Raw genomic sequence first — 26,735 nt, 5'->3', positions numbered from 1 at the left:
TTTCTTAATGAGAGAAAACCAAGTTGAGCTTGGCAGGCTACCTGGTACCACACGGTGCTGTTGGACTCATTGTATGACCTTCTGGCTGTGATTGATTTCCCTAATTCTAACTGAACAGATCCCTGCTTGAGCCTGGCAGCTGTTAATGGGTTGGGTTCAATAGAATTGATGCCTTCACCACAAAAAGTTTCCTGAACCTTTCTACTGGACTGTTCCAGTATGATCCTGCAAAGAGGGAGCCGGTACTTCATGCAAGGATCCGCCCCCCCCCAGCCTGAGCGTGCAGATTTGTTGTGCCGTGTATACATTTTGTGCCTGTCCTGTAACATTGCACTTAAAATATTCAAATAAATACCAAATTGTATCTTTATTATACACATTAGGTCACGTGATTCATTTCGCAAGACCAACCTGTCAACCAGGGTTGCAACAAATTCAGGCAGGCCCGGACTGGCAATCTGTGGGTTCTGGTAAATGCCAGAGGGGCTGCTGTACGGCTCCATAGAAAGCTATTTGGGCCTCTGTGTACTTAGAATGACATGGCCTATTTTGACTCCCAGTCCAGGCCTGAATTCAGGGTTCAGTTCAACAGCCGGGTAAACTGAAACTGAAGTCAATTAGAATATGACCGCTCTAGACTCACCCCACCACATCCCTCCAATCAGCTCCACAAACTCTGTGTGCTCAGCCACCAGCGTCCCGACTGTCATATAGATCCAATGAGCAAATTCAGGGGGCACACTGGATAAATCTGAAGAACTTAATTGCAACGTTAGGGTAACGGCATTGCCTTACAGGAAATCAAACCCTTAATCATAGGCATGACTATGATTAAGGGAGTGTTTCCCAAAACGCGCAAGGCGATGCCGTTACCCTAATGTTGCAATTAAGTTCTTCAGATTTATCCGGAGTGCCCCCTGAATTTGCTCAATAAACCGAATCTGAATCCTTAAAAGGAATGATCACAAAAAATTTAAATTTAATACAAGCTTCTTCATATTGAAATAAGGAACTTCCTAAATAGAATCAATTAAATATTCTGCTTTATTTCTGAAATAATCAAGTTTATATTTACTATTCCTCTCTCCACATCCATTTCTCTTCACCATATAGCTTATAGGGGGGCTCCTTTCCTAGCAGATGAATTAGAGCTCACTCAAATAGCTGATTCCACTAACAAAATAACTGCCTTTTGCACAAATCCTGCATGTAGAGAGACAAGATTTCTGGTGATTTTAAGTGTGAGCTCTAATACATCTTCTAGGCAAAAGGAGCCCCCCTATAAGATATATTGGATCTAACTGTCAGTGAATATCTGACACCCAACTGCTGCATGAAGACAGAATGAAGAGAAACAGATGCTGAGAGAGGGACAGCAAACATAAACTTGATTATTTCAGAAACAATGCAGAATTTCTAGATTGTATTTAGAAAGTTTCTTATTTCAGTATGCTGGTTTATATGACATTTCCACGTTAGTTCCCCTTTAAAACCACGCAACTGTCACACAAACAAGGACATTAAATATATTTTTTAACCTTTCAGCCCAGGATTTGGCAAATCTTTCATTGTGGATTCGGTCTAATCCCTATGTCACTGAAGCGATGGGGCAGAAGCAAAGTCTATGGAAGTTTTCTGCTTTACTTGGCACAGCCTTTTGCTGTATTTAAGACTCACATCAGAGCTGACATTTTGAGGTTCAAAAGCCTCAGGGGCTCTGTCCACTCTGGAAAAAGCAGAACCTTTGCTTCCAGCAATTAGACTCATAGGCAACTGGTTGTCATAGAGTTGTCAGCTCTCCTAAGGACCAGTCACCTGACAGACCCTTGTACAATGCAAGATGGCAGCTGGGCAAATAAAGGGCACATTTCCCTCTATCTATGGAGGTGTTTAAAGGCAAAATGCAGTGATCTATGGCGCAGATGCTTTATTGAAACAAGCAGATACAGAACAGGAGCAGCAGGACACCCTATAAAAAGGAGCCTCACTTCCAGTGCAGATTTCCTGGCTGTTTTAAAGTAAAGTAGTCCACATTTCCAAAAATCTTAGGCAAATCTGAAAAAACAATCAACATTTTTATTTTCTTTATTTACTCTGTAAAATGGTGCTTCCGTTTCAAAGCAACGTATTGAAAACCAAGTGTTAAAATGCAGAGTCAGCAAGAAGCAATGTTGGTGGGAGGTACAATAAAACAGCACAGGACTGCACCTCACGAGGCATCCCCTTCATTCACTGTTGTCAATGAACAGCCGGCAGTTGCCTGGGAGCCATTTGCAACACACACTTTGCATTACACCCCGTGTCCCCAATAGGAGAAGCCACACTCGTTAGAAGCCACACTCGTTACAACGCCACTGTCCATGAAGTCTCCAGCCGGGGAGCCAGCCAAGCACATAACATTTAAAAAAGAAAAAAAAAATACCTTCTGCAGATTGTACTAGAAGCAGAATTCTTAAAAGAAATGAAAGTTCAAGGAGACAAATTAAAATAGGGAAAAAAAGAATTAATCCTGCAAGAGAAGCGCTGATAAAATGTTTAGTATATCCCTACCCCCCCCAAAAAAAACACATTTGATGCAGTCACGATACGTTGTCTGCCGTCTGTCCAATCAGATACTTGCTCAACCCAGTGCCTGATACACAGATCTGGGGCAGTGGGACAATCCAGGTGCCATTCCTGGTCCAGTTTAGTAATGGGGTGCGGGTTCAATGCAGCAGAACTCTGGGTGAATAGTTTGTTTGTGGGCAAAGTTGTAACTCCACACTCTGGCTTAGCCGATTTTCAGAGGCAGCAGTTTGAAGATTTAAAAAGATCCCCCTTTAAAAAAAAAAAAAAAAAAAAAGCTTCCATAAAAAAAACAAAGGAGATTCATGTGAGTTGTGGGGATGGCGTTGGGCTGAACAGGACCAGAGTCCTCTGGAAAGACGACACCAGAGATGCAGATCAGGGAAAGAGACGCCGATACATTTCACTTGCTGATTTTTTCAATTTCATCAATGTCATCCGCGTCGAGGTGTTCGATCTTTTTACCTGCGAATGGACAGAAGGCCGTTAAGTACATATGCGACTCCCGAGAATTAACCGTTCTACTATACGGACATCAAATCTACTCCCCGCAGAACAACATTTGTTTCATGCACGCAAAAGCCCCCCAAAATACACAACCGCCAAACCTCCTAATCTAGTAATAAAAAGGAATCCCTATTAATTAAAAAAAAAAAAAAACACTTTTCGAATGATGCAGAGGTGTAATTACCAGTAAGAGTCAGATTCCAAAGAAGAAGAAGAAAAAAAAAAAAAAGATGTAGACCCCCTAACTACCAACGATCAAGTAATTATAGGTTAATCAATTAATAAAGTGCACTTTATTTATGGGTCCCGCAACTGCCAGCTTGCCTTGACAGTATTTTGAGTAAAACTGGCAGTGGTAGTCCATTATACTCATGAGTAACAAAAGGTGCGGATTCAAAATATAGTTTAGCAGAAAAGCAGACTGGAAATTGTTACCTTAGACAAAACTTTGCCCATACACAGCTATACTTGTACGTACGGCTTTTCCTTCCACGTCCCGTCCACACGTTAATAGTGCAACTATAGCATTAAGGAAGGACCAAGCCCAAGCAGCAAGTTACTGCAAAGTGCTTTTATTCACACTACATGTTTCTTGTGTAGAACCCTTTGGGGGGGGGGGGGGGGTTGTAGGTTCTACACACAAAATATACGTTGTGTGAATAAAAGCACTTTGCAGTAAATTGCTGCTTTGGCTTGGTCCTTCCTTAAAGGGATACTGTCATGCGAAAACATTTTTTTTCCCAAAATGAATCAGTTAATAGTGCTGCTCCAGCAGAATTCTGCACTGAAATCCATTTCTCAAAAGAGCAAACAGATTTTTTTATATTGAATTTTGAAATCTGACATGGGGCTAGACATTTTGTCAATTTCCCAGCTGCCCCATGTCATGTGACTTGTGCCTGCACTTTAGGAGAGAAATGCTTTCTGGCAGGCTGCTGTTTTTCCTTCTCAATGTAACTGAATGTGTCTCAGTGGGACCTGGATTTTACTATTGAGTGTTGTTCTTAGATCTACCAGGCAGCTGTTATCTTGTGTTAGGGGGCTGTTATCTGGTTACCTTCCCATTGTTCTGTTAGGCTGCTGGGGGGAAAAAGGGAGGGGGTGATATCAATCCAACTTGCAGTACAGCAGTAAAGAGTGATTGAAGTTTATCAGAGCACAAGTCACATGAAACAGACAATATGTCTAGCCCCACCTGCTGGTCATTTCCCCACAGAGCACAAGTCACATGACTGGGGGCAGCTGGGAAATTGGCAATATGTCTAGCCCCATGTCAGATTTCAAAATTGAATATAAAAAAATCAGTTTGCTCTTTTGAGAAATGGATTTCAGTGCAGAATTCTGCTGGAGCAGCACTATTAACTGATTCATTTTTTTAAAAAAAAATTTTTCCAATGACAATATCGCTTTAAGAATGTTGGGAATTGTTACCGATAAATATTGGTATCCCTTAAAAAAGTGGGGGAACTAACAAGCCCACACGGCCCAAATCCCCCACACACCCCTGTTTGAGTTATAAAACAAAAAACAAGTGCTTGTTCTTCAATTGTGGAAACCATTAATTCAGAGATGGCTCTCATTTAGGTGAAGGGTCTCTCAAACCATGTGAATAATTAAATGTACACTATGAATATTATTGTAAAATTATCCTTTATTTTGTATGTTGAAGATGCAACAAATAAAAAAAAAAAAAAAAAAAACGTTAAAAAAATAAATAAAAGAGCAGGGGGGGGGAATAAAAACTAAAACAGCAATAACAGACGTCTGCTGAGAAGTCAGAACCTGAGAACAGGAAGGGATATACAAAGAAGGAAGATCTAGAACAGGAAGGGATATACAAAGAAGGAAGATCTAGAACAGGAAGGGATATACAAAGAAGGAAGATCTAGAACAGGAAGGGATATACAAAGAAGGAAGATCTAGAACAGGAAGGGAGAATGGACCCCACACAGGTCAGGCCCTTCTACAGGGGTGCCATAAATATGCAGGCAGCAATTTAAAAGGACAAATACTCACTGAAGTGCTGCTGGATACTTTGCAGAATTCTCATGCTGTGTTCACCGTCAACCATATTGATGGCCAGTCCTCGCTTGCCGAAACGCCCCGTGCGGCCGATTCTATGAAGGTAGGTCTCGTTATCCGGGTTCCCATCCTTGTCCACGGGAAGGTCGAAGTTAATAACCACGGACACTTGTTCCACGTCGATACCTGGAGGAAACACAGAACAGGAGGTTCAGTAAACCCTGCCCGAGGTTTGTAATCAGGCACAAAGTTTGCGAGTGATGGAAGTGACATCACCTAGCAGCAGTTCGAACCAATGACCTCATTAAGACAGGATGCAAAAATAAAAAATAAAAAAATTCAAAAACTTTTGCTGGTTCTTGAATTTAAATCTATGACAAATTCTCACCTCTGGCGCACACATTGGTTGTAACCAACACTTTCTCCTTGCCATCTCGGAATCGATCAATGACGGCTGCCCTCTGCTCCACCATCATCTCTCCGCTCAGTAGGGCCACCTGGTGGCCTTCTTTGTACAGCTCACCGGCCAACCAGGACGCAGTCTTGCGGGTCTGTACGACAGCAATTTATACAGAGATAAAGGCCCTCCCAATATTAAATGTAAACAGGATAATGTAATGTCTCCTGTGGTGGGAGGATACATTGTTGGCAACCATGTAGGAGAACTTGGCACAAACACGGTGATGGGTTCCAAGTTCCTCTTTATCAGTTTGTTTAGAAGAAAGCTAAACAAAAAACCCTACGGTAACAGCTAAAAAGCATAAAAGATAGCAATGTAATCTGACAGCCTTGAGTTATGGGCTTGGGGGAGGGGTGGCCCGCCTCAATCCAAAATTAACCAATAGGTATAGTGGACTCCTATGAAATTGCAGTGTGCTGTATATAAAGGATCTCAAACCTGCGGCTCCGCTCTCCTTACTCACATGGCAGAAGATCATGGCCTGCGCGATGGTTATGGAGCCGTAGATGTTGCACAAAGCTCGGAATTTATCTTCGCGTTTCTTACACACGACGTAGTACTGCTTGATGGTGTCCAGGGTCTCCTCCTCCCTTTTCAGTTTGATGATGTTGGGTTCCGGCACCACTTTCTGTGCAAACCTCCACACGGATTCTTCGAATGTGGCGGAGAAAAGCAGCATCTGGCAGTCCTGGGGCAGCATCCTGCAAAGCAGCGAATCCATAGAAACTTTATATTTGCACAGAGAGGCCACACTTTCATATTAGATTTAATACCCCCTCGTTCACAGATTACTGGACCGGAGTGTGGGACACTTTCAGACTGATTGGATATGGGAGATGGTTTCAGCTATAGCCTCATGCTGGTAGCGCAAGAGCTCATTGTACAGTCGGGTACAACTGGGAGGCAGAATCTCATTAAGGGGCACATTTCTCAAGGGACGAATAGTAAATTAAAATTTTCGAGTTTAAAAATTCACAGATTCAAATCTTAATCCCCTATTCGAATGCAAATATGAAATGTATCACAGCTCGACCATGGAAACAGTCCTAATTTGAATATTTACCACCTACAGCCAATGGCAGAATTCCGGCGGTCATTTGGAGATGTTAATAGCCTTCCTATTTTTTCGGAAGAAAACCCTATTTGTAAGAATCGAAAACGATTAGAATTTTCGGAACCGCTAGAATATTAGACATTAATTTTTTTTCTTTAATAACCTCCCAGTTGAATTGTGATTATATTTAAAAAAATATTCTGCCTTTGATAAATGGGCCTCCCAATGTCTTCTCCTGCATTGTGCTGAAGAACCAAGGAGCCAGGGACTAAATCTAAACTGGAAGCCTTCAGTACAACAAACTCTAGGAATGGGCTGTGTGTGTCACTCACTTCTGGATGCGGATACTCTGATCCTGGTGTCCCTGAGTGGCGATCATCACGTCCGCTTCATCAAGCACAAACACCTTAATCTTCTTGGGATCAATAAACCTCAGTTTGGAGCACCAGTCAAGCACAGTTCCCGGCGTGCCAATAACAATATGCTCTGGAATCTTCTGCCCACGTTCCACTGTAAAGACATCAAAAAACAAACAAACAATTACTTGCGCATGAGAGGAGCCCCAGCACAGAGTGAACTTTCAAAAGATGAACATCAAGCAGCTTGGGAATAAGAGGAAAGATGAAATACAAATCTCTCTCGGAGATATGTTGCTGCCCACTATGCAAACTGTGTGTGGATGAGTGCAATCAGGGTGAATAAATCCCATCCACTCATTGTGATCTACGGCAAACTCGCAGCCTAATGTGGGGTAGCAGGAACAGGTGGAGCTCCACTCAAGTGTTTGTGCAAGGGTTGCTTGTAACCACTACATGTTCAGTAGTCCCAAAGGAAGGCGCCTCAATTGCCAAGAAATCCTGAAAGGTCCAATAATTGGGCAAATCTCTTAATATCCACGGCAGCTTACGAATACTCACACTTCTTTCCTCGTACAGCGTAGGCCAATTTGATGTTCGAAAACTGCCCCATTTGTTCAATGACCTTCCCGGTCTGTAGAGCCAGCTCGTAGGTTGGAGAGAGGCACAAGCACTGAAAATGAGATGTCATCAAATCAGCTAAATAGTTAAAGGGGAACTATCAAAAAAATTTAATATAAGCTAAACTTTCTAAACAGAATTAAAAATTCTGTAGCGTTTCTGAAATAATCAAGTTTATCTTCACTATTCCTCTCTCAGCATCTGTTTTTCTTCATTCAAGAGTTGGGTGTCAGATAATCATTGACACTTACATCCAATGTATATTATATGGTGTCTCCTTTTGCCTAGAAGAGGTATTGGAGCTCACTATTAAATGGATGAAGATCCTGCAGCTGGAGAATGGACACTAACATGTTAAACGTGACTCATCCTGCTCTGGGCTTAGTCCCCTGCCTCCTCCTACTAAATTCAGTTTTGTTACCCTACAGCCTTCCCACTCACAAGATACAGCAGGTGTGTGTTATGTGGTGTGGTTTTGTGTTACTCCCACCGACAGGGACACTACCCACTTATCCAGGTAGTCTTCCCATCTCACCCGCTCTACCAGCGCAGTATACAAAACAAAGAGAAGGCGCACACCCAATTAGATAAACCTATGGGGTGCTAATCCATAGGTGACTCCCCATAATGGTCTCCAAATAGATCTGCAAATAAGAGTAATGGATAGCACACCCGATTTGAAAAATTTATTTATTACAGAAAGAAAAAATATATATAAGAAGGGGAGTATCACAAGGACTTTTGATAGACTTCACTCAAAGGCCACCCACAGATTCTTCATATCCCGCTTGCCCAAGCTAAGCTCCCACCAAACCAAATTCCTCGCTGCCTTCCAAGACCTGGTCTTGGCGGGAACAATTCAACCAGTTCCGCAAGGAGACAGGGGAATAGGGTACTACTTAAACCTCTTCATGGTACCCAAAAAGCGCGGCTCCCTGAGACCAGTTTTAGACCTAAAGGATCTCAATCCTTTTGTCAGGTGGTGCCATTTCAAGATGGAATCAATACAGTCGGTCTTAGCGTCTATGGAAGACAACGAGGACGCATATCTCCACATACCGATTCACCCGGCCCACCACAGGTTCCTCAGATTCCACCTGAACGGACTACACTGGCAGTTCGTAGTGCTCCCTTTCTGCCTGTCGTCGGCTCCATGCACCTTCACCAAGGTTATGGCGGCAGCGTTAGAGGAGCTAAGAATCAGGGTCATCACCCTCATCCCCTATTTGGACGATCTGCTAGTTGGCTACGGTAGGTCTTCACTATACGTCCCAGCTCCTACAGACCTTGACAGAGTTAGGGTGGACAATCAACTTCACCAAGTTGCATCTCCATCCGACTCAGTCAATAGAATTCTTGGGACTGATATTTGACTCCAGGAAGGGGAGAGCCTTCCTCCCAAGAGACAAGTCCAACACCCTTCTGGGACGGGTCAGGACGCTCACGAGTGCCAACTGCGTCTCTCTCTCTGAACAGCCCTGCAGACCCTGGGTACAATGGTTGCATCCTTTCCAGCAATCCCTTATGCAGAGCTCCACACCAGACCTCTTCAGCACACCATTCTGCTGCAACAACGCAAGGATCGGAACGATCTCGATCGCCAGATCCCCATTCTGGAACAGGTAAAGCTTTCCTATCCTGGTGGACACAACCCCAGCCGACAGAAGACCCTTTCCTCCCCACCTCTGGACTGGTCTCACAATGGTTGCCAGCTTAAGGGGGTGGGAGGCGTACTAGGCCAAACAACTGTCCAAGGCCTTTGGGATCAGGAGGAGAGAAGACTTCCCATCAATCTTCTGGAACAGAGAGCGATTTGTTACTCTCTGGAAGGTTTGACCCCCTTGCTCCGGGGGCAGGCGGTATGGATCCAGTCCGACAATGTAACGGCAGTAGCGTGCATAAACCACCAAGGCGGCACCAGAAGCCCCACTGCCCTCAGGGAGGCAAACGTGATCCTGGAGTAGGCGGAAAACAATGTGCCAGCGCTATCGGCGGTACATATCCCAGGGGTAGACAACTGGATAGACTATCTCAGCAGGGAAACTATAAATCAAGGTGACCCAAGGTCCAGTTGCCCGCCCAAATTTACATCTGTGAGCTCCAGCGGAAGGTGCTCCTACTATGCTGCGAGCACGCAAGCCAGTTTCAGCCAAAGTCTACCACAGAATATGGAAGACCTTCATTTCAAGGTGCGAACGCAGAGGTACAGACCCTCAGAGGGCAAAGGAAAGAGATCCTAGCCTTTCTTCAGGAGGGATGGACTAAAGGTTTAGCATGGAGTTCTCGGATAGTACAAGTTTCCGCATTGTCCATTCTCCTTCAGGAGAAGCTGGCTCTGAAGAGCAACATCAGAACCTTCCTTCAAGGAACAACTCGCTTGGTTCCACCATATCGCTGCCCAGTACCACCTTGGGACCTTAACCTGGTACTCCCGGCCTTACAGGTGGACCCATATGAACCGTTAGACGAGATTCCTCTGTCGACTCATGCCTGTTTCCTCTGGCCATCAGCCTGGAGAGTTTCTGAATTAGCTGCACTTTCATGCAAGTCGCCCTTCATCATTCGCAAGGACAAGTTAGTCCTCCAACCTACTCCGGACTTTTTACCAAAGGTGTTATCGGATTTTCACCTAAACCAGGATATGGTCGTACCTTCCCTATGTCCAGAACCCAAAAATCTTCTAGAGACAAAACTGCACAAGCAGGATGTGCTTCGGGCAATCAAGTCTTGTGCAAGCTACAAAAGGACATCAGGAGAACTGATGCACCATTCATTATTCCGAACGGCCCAAAACGTGGTACTAGAGCAGCCAAGACAACGTTGGTCAAGTGGATCCGTTCCACTATCATCCGAGCATATGCGGTAAAAGGGAAAACTCCACCTATCAAGAGTTAGAGCTCGATCCACTCGCTGTCTCAGCACGATTCTACAGGCTACACACACAAGCTTCAGCCGAAGCCAGCTTCGGGAGGAAGGTGTTACAGGCCGTAGTCTGTTAAACACCAACTGGGGTCACAGTGTCCCGCCCTCTGGGTAGCTTTGGGACATCCCCACGGTGCCCGTGTCCTCCAATTAGGAAAGAGAAAGATTTTTGTACTCACTGTTAAATCTTTTTCTCTTGTCCTATATTGGGGGACACAGGCCTTCCCGCCCTGTATTGACACCGATGTTCACAAATAAATGATGTTCTGTTTCTCCATGTTGAGAGAAAGCCATAAGTTTTTTTAAAAGTTTTCCAAAAAGTTTTGAGGGGGTTGAGGTACTCCTATTTTGCTCCTTCTTCGATAGAAACTGAATTTAATAAGGAGGCAGTGAATGAAGTCCAGAGCAGGAGGAGGAGTCACATTTAACATGTTAGTGTCCATTCTCCAGCTGCAGGATCTTCATCCCCACGGTGCCCGTGTTCCCCAATATAGGACAAGTGAAAAAGATTTAACGGAGTACAAAAATCTCTTTTGCAATAGTTCCCCTTTAAGACTCCTCTACAGCATCAGGAAGCAGTGGTAGTGCATACCTTCACCTAATGCCATATAAGCCTACACTGGGCTTATTTCCCCTTTAAGCTGACCTTTAATATGGAATACAGAGGCAGCCTTAGATTTGCTGTAAATTATTCACCCCTCAGTCTCCATCACTGAATACCCTCAAGGCCAGGAGACTGCTTCTCACCTGTGGATATTTATTTGCAGGATCCACTCGACTCAGCATGGCCAGAACAAAGGCAGCGGTTTTACCTGTACCCGACTGAGACTGGGCAATGAGGTTCTGAGGCCTAGAAAAAGGGAGAAAGGTTTTTATTAGTGAAAGTTCTGGTCTCAAAAAGACCGAAGTGGATAATTGAAGACTGTTGCTAGGCAATAAGGTAGGTCCGTGCATCTTGTATGTTGGCTACTTGTAATACAGTTTCCATGCAATAAAGGGTGAGTTGTGGTGAGAATTTAAGGCTACAACAGATTTAATTATCAGTAGGTGCTTGTCTTACTTTTCCCCACCCCCAGTGGTGCTGAGGGGCCAAGTAGAGAGAAGTCACTAACCAACAACAGAGCAATAGTGAGTTTAATACATACGGCTCAGCCAGCATCATCGGCAAAGCATTCTCTTGGATCTTGGAGGGCCTGTTGAATCCCATGGCATAGACACCTTGAAGGAGTTCTGGCTTCCTAGAAATGACACAAGTGAGACTGGCTCAGCAGGAACGAATATGGAATAAAAAGATACAGAAGAAATGCAATATAGACATGGACCATCACATGCGGAGGTTTAGGAGGAGAATAAATTCCCCCTTAGCTATTCATTTATACAGGATCAGTGTGTAAACAGGAAGACATGATTTTATTAGCTTTTTGCAATTCAATGTCCTTCAATATATTGATATGGGTGCAGAGGATCAGTCTGCAGGAATTAAAATAAAATACAGAGTGAAGACAGCTTTCCGCTGTGCCAGCGCCCACACTCGCAAGAGAGCCGCATAAGAGGGCAGCCAGTTCTAAGAAATAAAGAGCAACACAGAGTCTCTGCCAGTGCCGGGGTGCGCTCAGACTATGGGCTCCTTGGATGCAGTTGCCGTGGATACGCAGGCAGAGATTTGTCTAGGAAATGTAATTAGAGCCTGGTGCTGTGCACTCTCACACATCATCTCCTACGGTGGGAGCATCGTTGCACCACAAGGAGGGAAAGAAAAGCGATGTGGCGAGAGAGAAATTGACACGGTCCGTGTTTAGAAGAGAACTTACAGTCTCAGCTCCTCAAACGACTTGACAGAGTACAGGGGAGAATTCGGATCCCGTTGCAGAACCTCCACTTGGTTGGTGTTGCTGACCAGATTATTCCGAATAAGTTTGTTGAGCAACGACTGAGCAGCTGTGTCCTCTGGGGAGAAAAACAGGAGGAAGTTTTAGCAATTAAAAGAAGATACAATTACATTATTAGGTTAAGTGCAAAATGCTCTTCAAACCATTCACTGCTCGCCAATTTGGTACTTTTATCGCCAGACCATTTTTGAAATATTTTGTGCTCTCTCTCACTATAGGGGCCTTTTCTTTGTTTTTTTTTTCTGGATAACGCAAGCTTTCAAAATAATAACCTAAGAATTCTGGACTAATTCCACTACTGGAAAAAAGATACATGCTTCTAAGTGTCTAAAAAAACCTAACATATTTCCATAATACAAACATATCTCAGAGAATGAGAAAACAGCAGATTTGGAAAGTTCCAAGTCTCCTGAACGTGCCAATACCAAGTACCGTATATACTCTAGTATAAGCCGAGTTTTTCAGCCCCCAAAATATGCTGAAAAACTCTACCTCGGCTTATACTCGGGTCAAGCGCAAAAATGGTCGCCGGTGTCTAAGAATAGTCGCCGGCGTCCAAGAATAGTCGATGACGTCCAAGAATAGTCTCCAAGAATATTCGCCAGTGTCCAAGAATGGTCGCCGGCACCTCCAATGGGAGCAGAAACCCTCAATTTTTTTGATTGAAACTTACCAGAAGCTGCTGCATTTCTCACCGTAGGCTTATACTCGAGTCAATAAGCTTTCCCAGTTTTTGGAGGTAAAATTAGGTACCTCGGCTTATACTCGAGTATATACGGTATATCGTTTTATGGAGATTTCTCACTTGTATAGGTCAGAAACTCCAAGCAGTACACTACCAAATTACTATAAACTTAGAAATCCCCTACTGGTGAAGGAATAAACTAAATATACAGCAGCCAACAAATATAAATAAATATAGAAAACGGAATACTTCTGATTGCAAAGGCCAAACATTCCACTAACTGTAGGTTTACCCTAGAAAACGACAGATACTGGAAGGAACAGATTGTGACAAATCCCAAATGGGTAAATAGATCTTTCCGCTCCAAACTACCAAGTTGCAATTCTTTCCTAGTTATGATTTTTATAAAAAAAAATTGTGAAATTTTTGAAAAATGACCTCAGAGCTTTCAGTCTACGGCATCATATCTCCTACACATCATTAGGTGCCAAAATAAAACACCCTAAACATGAATGCCTGGGTTCCGATGAACAGTTTGATGCTTTATCGAAGTACATGGCATGTAAAGACCCCAAAATTTACCTTGTGCATACTTATTTAATGGCTTAAATTTACCCTCATTTATAAACACACTAACAGTTGTGTGTGGTAAAAGTAGGGATGCACCAAACCCACTATTTTGGATTCAGCCGAACCTCCGAATCCTTCAAGAAAGATTCAGCTGAATACCGAACCGAATCCTAATTTGCATATGCAAATTAGGGGTGGGAAGGGGAAAAACATTTTACTTCCTTGTTTTGTGACAAAGTCACGCAATTTCCCTCCCTGAGTCTAATTTGTATATGCAAATTAGGATTCGGCTCAGCCTGGCAGAAGGGTTCGGACGAATCCTGCTGAAAAAGGTTCATATAGTTTCAAAAGAACTCATTCTGGCAAATCCAAAATGGGTAATTTTGTCTTTCTACTCCAAACTACCATACTGCAAAGATACGCTAAAGACATTGGTTTTTATATTTCTCAAAAACACCAAAAATTATTGTAATTTGCCACATTTAGCTCAACCAATTTCATACGTACAATGGGAAACTACCCTAAATATGACTGTGCAAGACCCCCTTACAGTTACAGACCCCCCAAAACCACACCTTTTTGTACACCAAACTGAAAAAAAAAAAAAACGTAAGTAAAGGCACAAGCATAAAAAATATTTTATCAAGACCAAGACTGTTAGTCATGGGCAGACTGGTAAAGTTATAGGCAGCGCATGCACATTTCAGATCTTCTCACTGGTAACATGTGAAATTAATGAACAAAAACACACTGATAATCAAGTCCTTATTACAGATTATAATCCGTGTGTATTTCATTGCAGCTCCTGCGATCTCTCTGCCTCTATTATTATTATTCTATCTGCTCGCATCCAGGGGCAGGGATAGTGTTGGTGCATGCGCATTTAGTTCGCCTGCGCCATCTTTAGTATGTCACTGAAACAAACATGGCGCTAGCAGGTCAGGAGAAATAGAGTTAAATTCTAGTGGGCACTATGGGAGACAGGATTGTTTTTTGTTAAAAATTATTTCACTGATCAGGTACATTCAGGGGCCCCTCTATTAGACAAAGACAAAATGTATTAAAAGTCTCATTGTCCTTTAAAGGATAAGTAAACCTTAAAAATAAGGGAATGTAAAATTGATGAAGGGGCTATTCTAAGCACTTTTGTAACTTACATTCATTATTTATTTTGTTTTTATTCCAAGATATTAAGGGATACATGTACTGTTACTATGAATGAATTTTGTTACAACAGCGCCACCTGCTGGTCATTTTCCCACCAGTCTGACCAGCAAGTAGTCAAGGAAGTTGTCAGGAGAAAGAAAGAGGCTGATGTTCTTCTGCTTAGGAATAAAATTAGAAACCTTTCTCACATCTTTCCTAAACAAAAGAACATCAGCCTCTTTCTTTCTCCTGACAACTTCCTTGACTACTTGCTGGTCAGACTGGTGGGAAAATGACCAGCAGGTGGCGCTGTTGTAACAATTCATTCATATTAACAGTACATGTACCCTTTAATATCTTGGAATTAAAAATAAATAATGAATGCACATTGCAAAAGTGCTTAGAATAATCCCCTCATCAATTTTACATTCACTAGTTTTTAAAGAAATTAAAAATAAAAACTGGGTAAATAGACAGGCTGTGCAAAATAAAAAATGTATCTAATATAGTTAGTTAGGCAAAAATGTAATGTATAAAGGCTGGAGTGAGTGGATGTGTAACATAATAGCCAGAACACTACTTCCTGCTTTTCAGCTCTCTTGCTTTCCACTGATTGGTTACCAGGCAGTAACCAATCAGAGACTTGGGGGGGGGGCACATGGGACATAACTGTTGCTTTTGAATCTGAGCTGAATGCTGAGGATCAATTAGAAACTCACTGAACAGTTATGTCCCATGTGGCCCCCCTTATAGTCACTGACTAACTCAGAGTTAGAGAGCTGAAAAGCAGGAAGTAGAGTTCTGGCTATTATGTTACACATCCACTCACTCCAGCCTTTATACATTACATTTTTGTCTAACTTACTATATTAGATACATTTTTTATTTTGCACAACCCATATACCCAGTTTTTATTTTTACACTGAACTGTTCCTTTAAGGAGGATGAGGTAGTCATGGGTCAGGTTATTGTGAAAGAGAGATTTTTGTACTTACCGTTAAATCTTTTTCTCTTGTCCTATATTGGGGGACACAGGCACCATGGGGATGAAGATCCTGCAGCTTGGAGAAGGACACTAACTTGTTAACTTTTGACTCCTCCTCCTGCTCTGTGCTTCATCCCCTGCCTCCTTCTACTATACTCAGTTTCAAACCGAAGAGGAGTGAGATATAAAGCAACCCAAAACAGAAAAGGAGTCTCTCAACCCCCTCATAACCTTCAAAACAAGGACTCCCAACGCGGAGCAACTATACACAATAAAAAACGTTGCACAGCAGTGTACAACAGGGCGGGAAGGCCTGTGTCCCCCAATATAGGACAAGAGAAAAAGATTTAACGGTAAGTACAAAAATCTCTCTTTCTCTTGCCTAATTGGGGGACACAGGCACCATGGGGATGTCCCAAAGCAACCCCTGAGGGCGGGACACTAACCCCAAAAGGTGTTCAGTCAAGCACAGTCTGTAACACCTTCCTCCCGAAGCTGGCTTCGGCTGAGGCCTGTGTGTGCAGCCTATAGAATCGCGTGAAAGTATGCGGAGATGCCCAAGTAGCTGCTCTGCAGACTTGCTCCACGGAGGCTTGGTGGCGAATTGCCCAGGACGTACTCAAGGACCTCGTTGAGTGTGCTCTCACCTGCAGTGGAGTCTCCTTGCCCTTCACCGAATAAGCTCTGATGATGGTGGATCTTATCCACTTAGCCACCGCAGCCTTGGAAGCTTTAGTTCCCTTCTTAGGACCACTCGGGAGCACAAAAAGCGAATCTGATCTCCTCATATCCTTAGTAGCCTCCAAGTAGGCCTTGATTGCTCGAACCACATCCAACTTGTTCAATTTAGCTTCCTTGGGATTCCGGGGTACCGGACAGAGAGAAGGAACTACCAAGTCTTGGTTGAGGTGAAATTCTGAGACAACCTTAGGAAGGAAGTCGGGTGTGGGCCTGAGTACTACTTTATCCTTGTGGATGATGGTGAACGGAGGTCTGCAAGAGAGCGCTGCCAGTTCCGAAACCCGTCGCGCAGATGTAATTGCTAGTAGGAAGACAACCTTTTCAGTAAGCGTGGCCAGGGGCACGGCCTCTATGGGTTCGTACGGATCCTCCTGAAGGACGGAGAGAACCAGATTGAGATCCCAAGGGGGAACTGGGCATCGATAAGGAGGTACGATCCTGGTTGCCCCCTGCAAAAAAGTCTTGACGTGGCTCCGTAGCGCCAATTTCTTCTGGAAGAGAATGGAAAGGGCCGAAACCTGCACCTTCAGCGAGCTCAATGCTAACCCCTTACTGAGCCCATCTTGGAGGAAGGAGAGTATGGCACTCTCAGTTGCCTTCTGTGGATTGACGTCTTGTCGTTCGCACCAACCGATGAAGGTTTTCCACACTCTATGATATACCTTTGCAGAAACTGGCTTTCGCGCCCGAAGCAAGGTAGGGATGGCTGCCGTGGGGACCCCTGATCGTTTAAGGACTAAGGTCTCAAGAGCCACGCCGTTAAAGCCCAGCGATGAGAATTCGGGTGTTTGATGGGCCCTTGAGTCAGCAGATCCTCTCGGTCCGGGAGACGAAACGGTTCGTCGATGGACAGATCCACCACATCGGCGAACCAAGACCTTCTTGGCCAGTATGGCGCCACGAGAATGGTCAGAGTTCCCTCTCTCTTTATCTTCTTTAAGAGTCTCGGGAGAAGAGCCAGTGGGGGAAAGGCGTAGGCCATGGTGAAGTCCCACGGAACTACTAGGGCGTCTGTCGCGTGAGCTAGCGGGTCTGCGCTCCTGGCAACGAATCTTTGCACCTTCCGGTTGCATCTGGATGCCATGAGATCCACATCTGGGAGACCCCACCTGTCTACTAGTAGTTGAAAGACCTCCTGGTGCAGACTCCATTCGCCGTGGTCTAAGGTCTCCCTGCTCAGATAATCTGCCATCCAGTTGTCGACCCCTGGGATGTGCACCGCTGACAATTCTGGGATGTTGTTTTCCGCCCAAGACAGGATCTTGGCGGCCTCCTGTAGGGATGCAGGGCTTCTTGTGCCCCCTTGGTGGTTCACATAGGCCACTGCGGTCACATTGTCCGACTGAATTCTCACTGCCCTGCCCCGGAGGAATGGCGAGAAGTGTTGTAGTGAGTACAGTATTGCTCTTAGCTCCAGCAGGTTGATCTGCAGACGTCTCTCTTCCTGGTTCCAGCAGCCCTGGGCTGTTCTGTTTCCTAGTACACCGCCCCACCCCGTTAAGCTTGCATCCGTCGTGACCACCGTCCATACGTGGTTGGGGAAGGGTCTTCCCTGTGAGGCTCGTAGAGGGTGGGTCCACCAGAGCAGGGAAGTCTGAACTTTCTCTGGGATCACAATCAGGCGGTCCAAGTTCCGTCGGTCCCGCCGTTGATGCCTGAGAATCAGGTGTTGGAGAGGTCTGGTGTGGAATTGAGCATATGGGATTGCCGGGAATGAGGCGACCATTGTACCCAGTGTTCGCATAGCCGTGCGAAGAGGAACCGAGGTGGTTGTTCTGAGAGTCTGAATGCGGCTCTGTAAGGTATTGGCTTTTTCTCGTGGAAGGAAGACTGTCGCTCGCTTGGAGTCCAGAATCAGCCCCAAGTATTCTATGGTCTGTGTCGGAAGGAGGTGGGACTTCCTGTAGTTGATGATCCAACCCAGATTTTCCAGGACCTGGAGCGTCTGCGAGGTGTGGGACTGGGTGACTGCCGCAGACGGGCCCTTTACGAGAAGGTCGTCCAGGTAGGGTAGTACTGAGATGCCCCTGAGCCTGAGCTGTTCCAGCGCCGCCGCCATCACCTTGGTGAAGGTTCTGGGGGCAGACGAAAGTCCGAATGGTAGTGCCACAAACTGCCAATGGTTGCCATCGACATAAAACCGGAGGAATCTGTGGTGATTGGGGTGGATCGGTATATGGAGGTAGGCGTCCTTGACGTCTATGACTGACATGAATTCGTTTTCCTCCATGGATGCGAGGACAGACTGTATGGATTCCATTTTGAAATGGAGTTTCCTGACGAATGGGTTGAGATCCTTTAAGTCTAAGACTGGCCTCAGGGAACCGTCTTTTTGGGAACCGTGAATAGGTTGGAATAGTATCCCCAACCTCTTTCCCCTGGAGGCACCGGTTGGATAGTCCCTGCTGAACAGAGGTCTTGGATTACTGAGAGGACCTTGTGCCGTTTTGGAACGTTGAGGGGTAGGCGGGATACGAAAAATCTGCGGGGGGGAAGACGTACAAAGTCTATGAGCAGTCCTTGAGAGACCACTTGAATGACCCACTGATCCCTTATTTGGGCTTTCCACACCTCTCGAAAGGACATTAGCCGGCCGCCTAAGGGGATCCCTCCGAGGGTGGGTACGCCTTCATGCCGTGGCGGACTTGTCCTGGGAGGACTTGGCCTGACCCTTAGAGGACGACCAGGAGGCACCTTGCTTGTTGTGGTAGCGTTGGCGAAAGTTAGAGGTGGACTTGTCTGCTGGGGGCTTCGTCCGCTGTCCCTGGCGAAAGGGCCGAAAAAACGGTCTTCTCTTAAAAGTGGTTCTCTTGGCTCTGGTCTGCGGAAGCAAGGTACTCTTACCGCCTGTGGCCTGTGATATAATCTTGTCTAACTCTGCTCCGAACAGTTGTTTTCCCAGGAAGGGAAGACTAACGAGAGATCTTTTGGAAGTGAGATCAGCTGACCATGACTTCAACCACAGGAATCTTCGGGCGGCTACCGATTGTGCTGAAGCCTTAGCCACCAGTTTTGCAGCATCTAAAGAGGCGTCACAGATATAAGATGTGGCATCTGCTATTTGCGATAAAAGAGCGTCGGTAGAAGGGTCTTCGGACCCAATAAGTTGAGCTGTCTGTTCTACCCAGACTTCCATTGCCTTGGCCACCCAGGCTATAGCAAAGATCGGTCTGAAAGCCATACCGGAAGCTGTAAAGGTTGCCTTGCAGAATCCCTCCAGACGCTTGTCTATAGGGTCCTTGAAGGACGCAGCATCTGCCACCGGGATAGTGGTGGCCTTGGATAGCCTGGAAACTGGTGGATCAACAGCTGGAGGTGATGACCAGAGATCAATGCAATCTTGTGGGAATGGATAAGTTTGAGAAAAACGCCTGGATATTTGCACTCTGTGATCGGGGGTCTTCCATTGAGATTTGACTATCTCCTCCAATTGCTCATATGCTGGGAAGATGTAGGAGGTTTTCTTTTGTCTCTTAAAAATGTTCTTAGCTGGTTCCACAGTCGAAGTTGTGTCTTCGATGTTAAGCGTTGTAAGAACAGCCTGTATAAGTCCCTCTACCTCCCTTTGAGTTCTGGGAGTGTCCTGATCTGGGTCAGGTTGATCCTCTGACTCGTCACCTGAAGGGATTTGTCCCTCTTCGTCAGATGGGCTAAACTGTTCCCCAGGGGAGTCTGGAGGGGAAATAATGGAACGCTTGGAGGCAGTAGGTCTGCTGTCTTGTGACCTTGCAGGGTCAGACAATCTCTCTAAAACCTTATCTAAAGTCTCAGGAATGCGGGATAAATTTTGTAGTCCAGCAAGTGAGAGAGAGAGAGCACGAACCAATTCAGAGTCAGATGTGCTGGCAGTGCTGGCTGTGTTAGCGACAGGTGGAGTGGGTGGGTTTCTACACGCTGCGCACACAGATTCAGACGAAACACTCTGAAATTTGGTGTTGCACGCTGCACATGCAAGGTAAGATATTTGTGTAGCCTTGCGAGAAGGTGCTGAGGACTTTGAGGTCCTGGGCTCCTCTGTTTTGTCTGCCATCTTAGTGGCAATACAGCCAAAACTCCTTAAGGTATACAAGTATAAAAGGAGGGGCAGGGGATATCCTGGCGCAGGACTTAGTAATAGAGCCTGCAAGAGAGAAGGGAGATGTTGATTATCCCAACTCCCCAAGACACGTGTGCAGCATAGAAGAAAACTCTACAGCCTAATGCGCATAAAAGCAGGTGGAGTTACTCGCCTGTAAATGCGGCAGAATAGGGTTATCCAACGCTCAACCTGTAGGTCCAGTCCGTAGTGGCTGCCGTGGGAGCGCCGCCGCCGAGAGACTGAGGAGCGCAGGAGATTGCCGGCTGAGGTACGAAGAACCGGAAGTGCGTGCTCGCTAGTTTTGGCGCCAGTGACGACTTGCGTGTCACCAACGCATGGCGCCCAGCAGAGAGAAACCGGAAGTGCGCGCCTATGTGCTGCACGCAGCGAAAAAAGGGGCGCCGCGTGAGTAACGCTTAGAAAAGTAAGCTGGCGCCCTTGGGAGGGGGTAGGTCGGAAGTAGTGAACCAAAACTACTCACCCAATCCGTCCAGCCGTTGGGTGCCTCTGGCTATTTGGATTCCCTGTAGATATAAACATAAATCCATGTACAGTGATAGAAAATGGATTATAAAAGCTGGTTCAGACCTCCGTGGAGCGGAAACACAGCTACAGGGAATGAAGGGAGCAAGCCTGCAGACCTCCGTAGAGCGGAAAGGCTGTTGGGCACGTAGAGTTTTTAGGATGGAACCTAAACAGCTGGTGGGACACGTGAGTGTAATCAATGGTCCCCATCTGTGGCATGATCTTAACCGTGGTCCTTGATCACTGCTCCAGCCACAAGTTTTCCTGTGTCTTCTCCTCTGAGGACACTAAAAGAAACTGGGTATAGTAGAAGGAGGCAGGGGATGAAGCCCAGAGCAGGAGGAGGAGTCAAAAGTTAACAAGTTAGTGTCCTTCTCCAAGCTGCAGGATCTTCATCCCCATGGTGCCTGTGTCCCCCAATTAGGCAAGAGAAAGGCAGTTTGCCTAACTTAGTATAGGGGTGGGAATGGCGGTCCCTTTTTTCCCAGACTGCAGTTCTGACACCCTGTCTCATTCCCTGCACAATGTAGGGCATATACACAGCTCTGCAAGCCTGGCCCTCTGTCCCCAGATGTAGATTTCACTGGCTACAGAGTCAGGATATATAGGCAGCTCTATGTCTGGTCTTGTTCTTGTGTATCATCTCCATGTAAAACATACGGTCTGTATGTATTCAGGGTGTATAGGCAACTCTGTATGTCTGACCCTAATCTGCTAATCTCAATGATCTCTGCTCTCATTACACTTCCTGCCAATACCAGCAAGGAGGGGAATCACAATTTTGTTGGGAGAAAGCTCTGCATGCCTCCATTGTACCTTAAACCTGTATTATTAGCAAGAAAAATAAAAAGGTAGAAAGCAACAATAACGGGAGGATGAGAGGTGGAGCCAACCTATATGTCCCAAGAGAGGGGTCAAGAGTCTTTCCTTTCTGTCCTGCCACCAGAGGTGAAGCTAAACATAACCAACATGTCTGCACTGACAAGAGGGCCACCTAGAGAAACAATGGTGTAAGTCACCCTGCTATAGCTCCAGGGGTACCCAGGGCACAAATAAGCACTCACCCCAAATCTCCCCCTAACTGGCCTTCAGACTGGGCCCCCTTAGCTTATAACAAGGTTACAGATATATAGAAACATTGGGGTAACAGTCACCCTGCTATAGTTCCAGGGGTACCCAGGGTACAAACACTCACCCCAAATCTCCCCCTAACTGACCTTCAGACTGGGCCCCCTTAGCTCATAACAAGGTTACAGATATATAGAAACATTGGGGTGTCACCCTGCTATAGTTCCAGGGGTACCCAGGGTACAAATAAGCTCTCACCCCAAATCTCCCCCTAACTGGCCTCTGAAAGAGTAAATAACCCGACACAGAGCCATATGCAGCCTCAGCATGGACAGAACCTACAGGGGTCGGAAAGTAACCCAAGCAGCAGAGATTCTGAATGTGTTACGTTCCATCCATGGGCCAGTAAGCAATTGACGCATATAAAGACCCAATCTTGAGTCCATGCAGTGAGATAGTTATTAGGAATTACAGCCGACACACTCCTGCTCATTATATATTTGACGAGACACTTCTATAAATTGGATATTTCAGAAAATATATGTAGCTTAATCTCTGGTTCATCCCTCCCCCCCTAACCTTTATCATCATCATCTTCTGACTTGTCTCCATCTTTGCGGCCAGTCTGCTCTGCATTCTCCACACTGTCTGTGCCTGGGCGGGAACAACAATCACATTAATATAATGGTGTTTAGATGCACGAGGATTTCAACGGGGGTAGTAAACCCTGCTGCACTGCTCAACCAAACTTTACTCTGTTATTGCTGAACTACAAATCCCAGAATAATGTAACATAATCAAGGTTGAGGCATGCTGGGAGCTGTATTCAAGTATAATTGTAAAAATGCTGGGAGCTGTAGTCCAGCAACACCAGGGTTGCATTCTTAAAGCAATATTGCACAATAAAAAAAAAAAAAAGTTCCCTAAATCTCCGCAGCCAGCGACTGCTTTAAAGAGGTTGTTCATCTTGAAACACATCGTTGGATTCAGATAGTTCACCAGATATAAAGACTTTTTCCAATTACTTTCTATTTTCTGTGTGTGACTGGTTTTCTAATATTCAAGTGTAAAGTGTCATTTTCTTACCTTCTAAGGCAGCTCAGGGGGGGGGTCGCCGACCCTGTAAACTGTTCTAAATGGATACATTTAGCTGATCCATTTCTTATCTTTGTCCCTGCTGAGCAGAATCTCTGGGTTTCATTACAGGCAGCTGTTAGACTTGATACAATAGTTACTGATACTCCAGAGATGCTGCTGAGAATGTTGCAAAATGCGGCTAAATTTTAACAGTTTAGAGTCTGCACCTGAATCACTGAGCTGGCACTCAAACACCAGAGACAGGGACATTCAACTTTACACTTAGATTATGAAAAAATAAATACCGTAATGGAAAGGAATTGGAAAAAAAATATTTCTGGGGAAATTGAACTAAAATATGTGTTTAGAAGGTGAACAACCCATTTAAAACCCTCCAATGAGAATCCCAGCTGATCTGTATCAATCTGGCTCCATGTTCTTGGTTCCTGCAACTGGAGTTGGAAGTTTTAAGCCCAGTTTCCCAGCACTGAACAAGTCTGTCCTTTATCCCCATGTCTCATTCCAGTGTCATATAATGAAGAAATAATTAATTCTCTCTATATGTAACATAACAGCGAGATGCCTGACATGGGGCTGGGAATCAGCATTCTCATTGGTCAGTTCTTTTGCATTTATAATGACGTTTTTGATCAGCAGAATTCTCAGTGGTGAATTTTCTTGCATCTCTAATTACGGTTTTCAGAAACGTCTATAGAAAACTAGGGGGCGCCGTGGGATTGGTTTACGGCTGGGTTACAACTCTTTAAAGCTGCAAACATCAGGGTGCAGGACAGTACAAGCTAACAGGGGGTCGGATTCATAGTTATCCTGCTCTGAATACTGATTATTGCTGAGCCCAGTTACATAATGTGCTGGTAATCTATTGGGATGAAACAATAATCACTTACCATTGCTCTCTGGCTTTAGCTTCACCGCTTTTTCATCTTTCAGGTTTAACTTGCCGAGCTGAGAAGAAGAATAATAATCAGTAAGAGGGGCAGATATGGGCACCCAGAGAGAAATCCAGGAGACCCAATCTGGGTACGAAGTGAAATCATTCATATGTTTTGAGGTACTGTAATAGAATTATCTGAACACAACATTATTGAGTGTATAAATGACAATGTATTTTCATTCAGAAAAAAACGGAACCCCCCACACCAAAAAAAACAAAAACCAAGAGCTGCCTGTCACTCAGAGCTGAAGCAGTTTAGGCAGCAGCGGGACCCCTACCCATCCCATTATATAATTTAGGTGCATCCCATGCCTCAGACATGCAGATACCCATACACACAGCTATTACCCAGTACAGACTCAACAGTCTACTGGTTCCCAGTCCCTTCCAGCCCATGTGATCCAAACGGGAAATCAACACACACTATCATTGCCGAGCAATTTTAAGAAACTAAAGCAAAACTAGAATTAGGCAAAGAATTGGTGGACCAGCAGGCTCATTTGTGCCATCACATTCTGTTTCCATGACAACATGTTCTACATTAAATACAGTTCCACTGGAAACGATCGATATTTGCCATTTGAAGCGACACAAACACCTTCCCCTGTCCAACTGCAACTGCTCCGAGAACTGCCAACTGCAATGCCAGGTTTGTATAGGATCATAGGAGAACCTCTCCCACCCATCTCCAAACTCTACCGGAAACCCATTATACGCCGAGCAAATCTCTCAGCAAAAGACTTCTCCCATACGTCTCATTCTGTTCTCTCTCTCACCATCTGGAAGAAGGTTCCGCAGCATTCAAACTAAAAACTACTAGACACTGCAAAAGCTTCTTCCCACAAACAATTAGAGTGTGTAACACAATAATATTGTACAATAACTGTTCCCTGCACCCGTCACCTTATGTGTATCCTCAAATGCTCTCTTTATGTAAATGAACAAGGGGGGGGGCTGAGTGAAGTGATTTTGATACGATGTATAACTGTATATGGTCTGTATTGACAAATAAAGGAATCTTGTATTACATACTACAGAGTCAGTAAGTGCAAGAGATGGGGGGGATCGGAGATCAAAAGGACTAGAAAGGAGGTACAATTTGGCAGGCGACCCCTCAGACGTAGAAGGAATGGGGATGTTCCTGGCCCTTTTAAAGGAGACATATAGTATAAATGAAAAAAACACTTGTAGGCAATTATAAGTAATATATGGTGTTGCTTTTACACAGTAATACAAATTAATATCTTAAATTTGAGGGGTGGTCGTGTTGTAACGGTCCCTGCCAGAAGCACAGTAGGAGGGGGACAGCCAATCACAGCCCTGCAGTCACACAAGCACAGACAGGCTTCAGTTCCCTATCAGGTCCTGCTAGCTGCTGATTGGTTCCTGTCCTACAGTGCAGTGAGCGGAGAGCCACAGGCTCCTCCCTTGCACAACCTGGGAATTCAGGGAGAGGAGGGATTATTAGGGTTTTTGCATAAATATTCAATAAATCAGCCCGAAATATTACTTTTTTAAGCGCAATTCTTCTCTATCTAACTGCGTTTTCTGGTACATTCTTCTTTTTTTTGTTTGTTTTTTTTTATCTACTGGAAGGAGAATATGTTTTACCAGGGGAATATGAGCAGGAGCTGTGCCGAGGTGCAGTATAGTGTAAGGAGCATGGGCTGGAAGTTGTGCCAGGGGGTAGGGAAGCTGAAAGAAAGCCTGAATGTAGCCACTGTATGAGGAACCTACCAATAGAGAGGGGTGCTGGGGCGCAGGGGGAGAGTAAGGGCCCCAGAGGAGCAGAACAGAGGGACAGGGGGAGAGTAAGGGCCTCAGAGGAGCAGAACAGAGGGGGAGAGTAAGGGCCTCAGAGGAGCAGAACAGAGGGGGGTAAGTAAGGGCCTCAGAGGAGCAGAACAGAGGGGGGGCGCAAGACTAGGGAGGAAGGAGCTTTAGGAGGAGGAGAGACATGACAGGAGCTGTCACAAGTGGAGAATACAGAGAATATAGTTAAATGTCCCAAACAAAAGTTCCCGTGTCCCGGGTGAGCTTGGGCCCATTAGCCTGGCACCATGTGCCGGGCACGGAGACGTAAAACCCGAAGGAGGAAAGTAATAACCTCAACTCCCTCTCAATCTCACCGTCTCAGCCGCCGCCTCCTGCTCATCCACCGCCAGGGCCCAGGAATCAGTCGCCATCGTGCCGAGTACAGTGCGAGCCAGAACCACAACCAGAGAGAGAGAGAATTCCGGCTCAACAGCCAATCAGGGCGCGGAAAAGTAGGAGAGAAGGCGCGGCCAGGACCCTTTAAAAGCCTTCCGGCCGGAAATAGCACCCAGAACTTTTGTTCCTGTGTGAATGAGTTTCTAGAAAGCACAGGGGGTGGGAAAATGTGCAGGGTTGGTCCAGGCCGGACAGGAATTGGCTGGAATTCAACCCTTGTACAGTCTGTACAGCTCTACTGCCTAACTTCTCCGTGTACAGTCAGTATCCGTCATACCTTTCTTATTATAGAGGTGTT

General features: G+C 45.3%; 1 protein-coding gene across 1 annotated transcript; it reads right to left on the bottom strand.

Annotated features, from left to right (window-relative positions):
• Positions 1–1,912: 1,912 nt before the first annotated feature.
• ddx19b.L (DEAD-box helicase 19B L homeolog) lies at positions 1,913–26,507 on the bottom strand. The gene is made up of 12 exons (XM_018226551.2): positions 26,356–26,507; positions 24,180–24,237; positions 22,774–22,848; positions 12,319–12,454; positions 11,653–11,745; positions 11,255–11,357; positions 7,526–7,637; positions 6,941–7,118; positions 6,018–6,255; positions 5,483–5,645; positions 5,089–5,280; positions 1,913–3,030 (listed from the first exon to the last, which is right to left on the bottom strand). The coding sequence occupies exons 1-12, from the start codon at positions 26,410–26,412 to the stop codon at positions 2,969–2,971; spliced, it is 1,467 nt and encodes a 488-aa protein (XP_018082040.1). The 5' UTR covers positions 26,413–26,507; the 3' UTR covers positions 1,913–2,968.
• Between the last annotated feature and the right edge of the window lie 228 nt (positions 26,508–26,735).

This window comes from Xenopus laevis, chromosome 7L (assembly GCF_017654675.1).
Source record: "Xenopus laevis strain J_2021 chromosome 7L, Xenopus_laevis_v10.1, whole genome shotgun sequence".
NCBI classification, from domain to species: Eukaryota; Metazoa; Chordata; class Amphibia; order Anura; family Pipidae; genus Xenopus; species Xenopus laevis.
Note: the sequence above shows the minus strand (reverse complement) of the source record. Positions and strands in the feature narration are given on the sequence as shown.